The sequence below is a fragment of the Dysidea avara genome, chromosome 2 (assembly GCF_963678975.1).
Source record: "Dysidea avara chromosome 2, odDysAvar1.4, whole genome shotgun sequence".
Classification (NCBI taxonomy): Eukaryota; Metazoa; Porifera; class Demospongiae; order Dictyoceratida; family Dysideidae; genus Dysidea; species Dysidea avara.
In genome coordinates this window covers 10181619-10185678 of record NC_089273.1, presented here as the reverse complement: position 1 = coordinate 10185678, position 4060 = coordinate 10181619, and the positions used below count along the sequence as shown (strand labels likewise).

Below are 4060 nucleotides of genomic sequence, written 5' to 3'. Positions count from 1 at the left end.
GTCATTCTATTCACCATGAACTGGAGCATTCATCTAAGCACACAGTAGTTTTTATGCTATCAAGCAAGAAGGCTGTTCAAGCTTTAAATATAGTAATGATTCAGTTACCTTTTACTGCAATGTTAATAAACAAGCATAATCACTATTTGCTTTATGATACAGAAATGAAACAAAAATAATTTTTCTCTCCTTGAAGAAGAAAATTTATTGGTATATTAGTTATTTCAATTGGAATATTCCTTCAATATTTACTTAAACAATAAAAATGTAAGTAAAATTATTCATGTGGCACATGTTTTTACCAAATGTTTTTCAGTGGCATTTATATCTAAAACAGAATGGTGCAAGCAAATCGGGTTTTCGTTCAGTGGGTCACACATGAGCAGTGTATGTTCTCTGTTAAATTCTTGATAATATTGTTAATATTTAGTATTTACTGTGTACATTTACAAAATTATGTAATTGCAATTCTCTAAGCAATACAATAACTTGTTTATATTTTGAGCTTTTAGAAATAGTTGGTTAAATAACTTGCTTGCCTCAGGCTTATATGTACATGGACACACAAAATAGAAACCATTATTGAGGCTAATAATTACCTACAGTGTGAAAAAATCAACCTTAATGTCACATTTTACAACTCTAACACTTATGGTCGAAATAAAGCATTCTAAGCTACCAATCAGCTTTACAATAATTAGAATCATTAGTCAGTACCTTGAATGACAATGAAATCTGTGAAATATTTGGTGACACAGCAAAGTATAGATTTCTATGTATTTCACATGTTACATTAAGACTGATTTTCCAAAATGTGGTCACATATTAGCTATTAAAACATGCTACATGTACTGTATAGACTCATCTTGAACTATCGTGTCTTTTATGAATCATTTTTCAGTGTTGTTGTCATACTACAAACATAATGTCATAGTGAGTTGGTATGAGGCACAAATTCTTCTAGTGAATTTGTTACTATAACAAACCAAATTGTCCAATATTGACAATGACAGCTATAATAAGCAATTATAATTCTTTTGTGATAACTTTTTTGCCAATATTGATGATAATGATTTTTCCAAAACATCCTAAGAATGATATGTGACCATAACTACTAGTGGAATACTTCTGATGCATATGTGGAGGCCTTTGATACTTTCCTCTCTTCTATTATTAACTCTTGGTACTCTCAGTACAGATACAAAACTGTCACTGAACATGCAGTCTTATACAGTGGATTGCACTTTATGTAAAAGCCACCTATGTGTTATTTAACTTTGTAATGTGTAAGGAAGTCATTTGTAGTGGATCTGTACTGTGTTACTCTTGTTTGTGCTTATGCACTCCTCACTATTACTGACCTGGTCTGACATAATCATTCTTATAATCTATCCAAGTTTGATATTATCTTACAATACCTATGGTGAATTCTAGTTATTCTATAGATATTTTTGACAAAGTTTTAAAATGGTTTCCTGGTTAACCTTAGTCAATAGACACAGTGTTGATTTGTCGAATCCAGCTCCGTGGAAATAGTATAATAAGAGTTTGGTCAGACTAAATTAGTACACAATAGAGATAATGATGGCATAAGCCTCAATATTGTGGCAAGAAGATCACTTAGAGTATGCATGTATAGCTAACAAGATGCATAAATGTAACATGCTGTACCATTAACTCACAGTTAATCAATGTGAACAATTATGGTTTTAGTTCAGATATGTAACATCAAAATTAATATTAATGAACTGCTGTTTGTAATTGCAGGTTATGAGCCAACAAAAGTTGCACTTCAGGAAAAACTAAGCTATGAGCATCAACGCATAGAAAAAGGTGGGTTTTTAGATAGATTGAACTTTGATGCTATTATAAATAATTCAATATTAATGATTTCAAAGTGCTAATATGCATCATTAGCTACTTTTATAAGTGCCGAATCACACAGTACTTATACAATGGTATGCATTGTTTCCTTTGATGTGTGGAGGTCTATCATCAGTGAAGACACCTCCTACCAGGTGTCCTATTGGTAAGACACCTGGCTCAATAAGACACCTGTTTACAACCACAACAGGTCAAAAGACACCTGTATACAACCACAACATAACAATTGTAATTTGTGACCCGGTCTGCGAAAAGGGCTCTTATGGCCTTTCCAATTATCCATGTTTGGCTAATCATAAATCCTAATCTACTAAAGCTATCACCATGTAATTACACCCACAGCTACTGCCAGGTTAGGGTTGTTGAGTGACCAAATTGTAGGCTTGTACCATATTCACCAGTCAAGTTATGGGTTACCATATATATGCAATTGGAAAGGCTATAAGAGCCCTTTTCGCAGACCGGGTCACATTTTGTCTGTCAGCATTTAAAAAAATTAAAACAGTTTAAAAAGATTAGTACAAGTTTTTAAACAATTCAGTAAAGTTTTTAAACAGTTCAGTAAACACATAAGCAAACATTTTTGAGCACACCAGTTATAGTATACATCAGTTTTAGAAGTAGAAAGTTACTTGAAGTTAAAGTTAATAGTGAAACCAGAGGCTCCCTCAAAGTTCCAAGGCATAGTGGGAAGGTTAACATTTGGACATACCTTTTCTGTGTTTTCTTTTTTGCTCTTCTTTGATGCTTGCCTTTTCTTCCAGCTTTGGTGTCTTAACAATAGTTCCATTTAATATAGCTGATGTTAACTCTCCAAGTCTATCTGTACGTCTCTTGTATGCATGCTCCCCATTGACACTCCTATGACCAGTGCATTGAATTATGGAAGCTTTGTCCAGTTGTGCTTCATACATTCTGATAGTAGAGGTAGCTCGAGGAGAGTGGTTTGTGAAGAAGCCAGGTACTCCAGCTTGTTTCAATAAACGAGATATTGTTTCTGCCAGCTTATTATTCCCAATGGGCACATGGCTATAACAACAATTTTCTGTTGGATTCTTTAGTTTAGTCAAATACAGTGTATTATCTGGGTGATCATTGAGACAGAGTTCACTGTGTCTAAGAAACAAGCACACTGAACATCACGATGGATTATCTTTATTTGCATGATGAATGACATGATTAGGGGTAAGTTTTCGGTTCTTCAATCCCCCTTGATTAGTTTTAGAAATATCTTCATTGTACATGATGTATGGTACCATACCTTCCTTGAGGACAGTGGTTATTTGACTTGGGTTGTATCAAAGATGCCAAAGGTCTTCTCCACTCCTAAGTGCAAAGTTCAATCCATTTAGTATACCAGTGTATCAACAAGGACTCGTGGGCTGTGATCATCCAGTAAGCCACTTTCCCATAGTTTGTCTTCCATCTCAACAGTAATTAACTCCGCCTTTCTCTTTTCAATGTACTGTCCAGTCCTATTTAACTGCTTCAGCTTACCATCCAGCACACCATGAAATTCAGCAAATGCACATTCTTCGAATGTATTAATAACTTGATCAGTATTCTTTACACTCCATTGAAGACCACAGCACAAACTATCAGGGTTGTATTCCTTACCTGACATCGCCCTCACTTCAAGGATAAATCGACATAGCAGTAGTTCATAGCTTCCACCTTCATAAGTGCAAATGTTTTTTTTTTGTAGTACATGTCCACTCCCTGCTTCATCAATGGACAATTTTTCCACTCACTGTGTAGCCCAATTAAACCAAGTTCTTTCTGCCCATTCCGTGTTCTGTTGTGTCTTCTTTGGATAAGGTAACATTCTTCCTAACCATTGTGATGTCACTGGCACTTTTAGCACAAGAAAACCTTGTACTATATAGCACATTTGCTTTCTTGTGAGTTTCCTGCTTATGTCATAAGGGTCAGTAGGGTCTTTTGTTCAGACTCGGCGTGCTTAGCTAACTGTTTTTCCACTTCTTGTGATGTATCGAGGAGCAAATGATCGATGGCTTCTTCGTTATCATTAACTACCCTTGATTTCTTATACAATTGTGATGCTTCTATAAGTAACTCATCCTCAAACTCATCAATCTTGGCATGGTAATCATTGAGGAAATTATAAGGCAGTTTGTCCTCCAGAGTGTCACTAAACAAGAACATAAAAATTCTA

The 4060-nt window shown here is 34.9% G+C and overlaps 1 protein-coding gene across 1 annotated transcript; it reads right to left on the bottom strand.

The window, feature by feature from the left end:
• Positions 1-2579: 2579 nt before the first annotated feature.
• On the bottom strand, positions 2580-3508 carry LOC136247792 (uncharacterized). Its single transcript, XM_066039617.1, has 3 exons — positions 3254-3508; positions 3146-3210; positions 2580-3000 (listed from the first exon to the last, which is right to left on the bottom strand). The coding sequence occupies exons 1-3, from the start codon at positions 3506-3508 to the stop codon at positions 2580-2582; spliced, it is 741 nt and encodes a 246-aa protein (XP_065895689.1).
• Between the last annotated feature and the right edge of the window lie 552 nt (positions 3509-4060).

What these genes read in the sequence shown, in the direction of transcription:
- LOC136247792 (XM_066039617.1), bottom strand. Translation starts at nt 3,508, where the DNA reads ATGTCAGGTAAGGAATACAACCCTGATAGTTTGTGCTGTGGTCTTCAA. An exon ending in ATCACAGCCCACGAGTCCTT is followed by an intron (nt 3,211 to 3,253) that starts GTTGATACACTG and finishes CTTTGCACTTAG; the next exon opens with GAGTGGAGAAGACCTTTGGC. An exon ending in AACCACTGTCCTCAAGGAAG is followed by an intron (nt 3,001 to 3,145) that starts GTATGGTACCAT and finishes CTTGTTTCTTAG; the next exon opens with ACACAGTGAACTCTGTCTCA.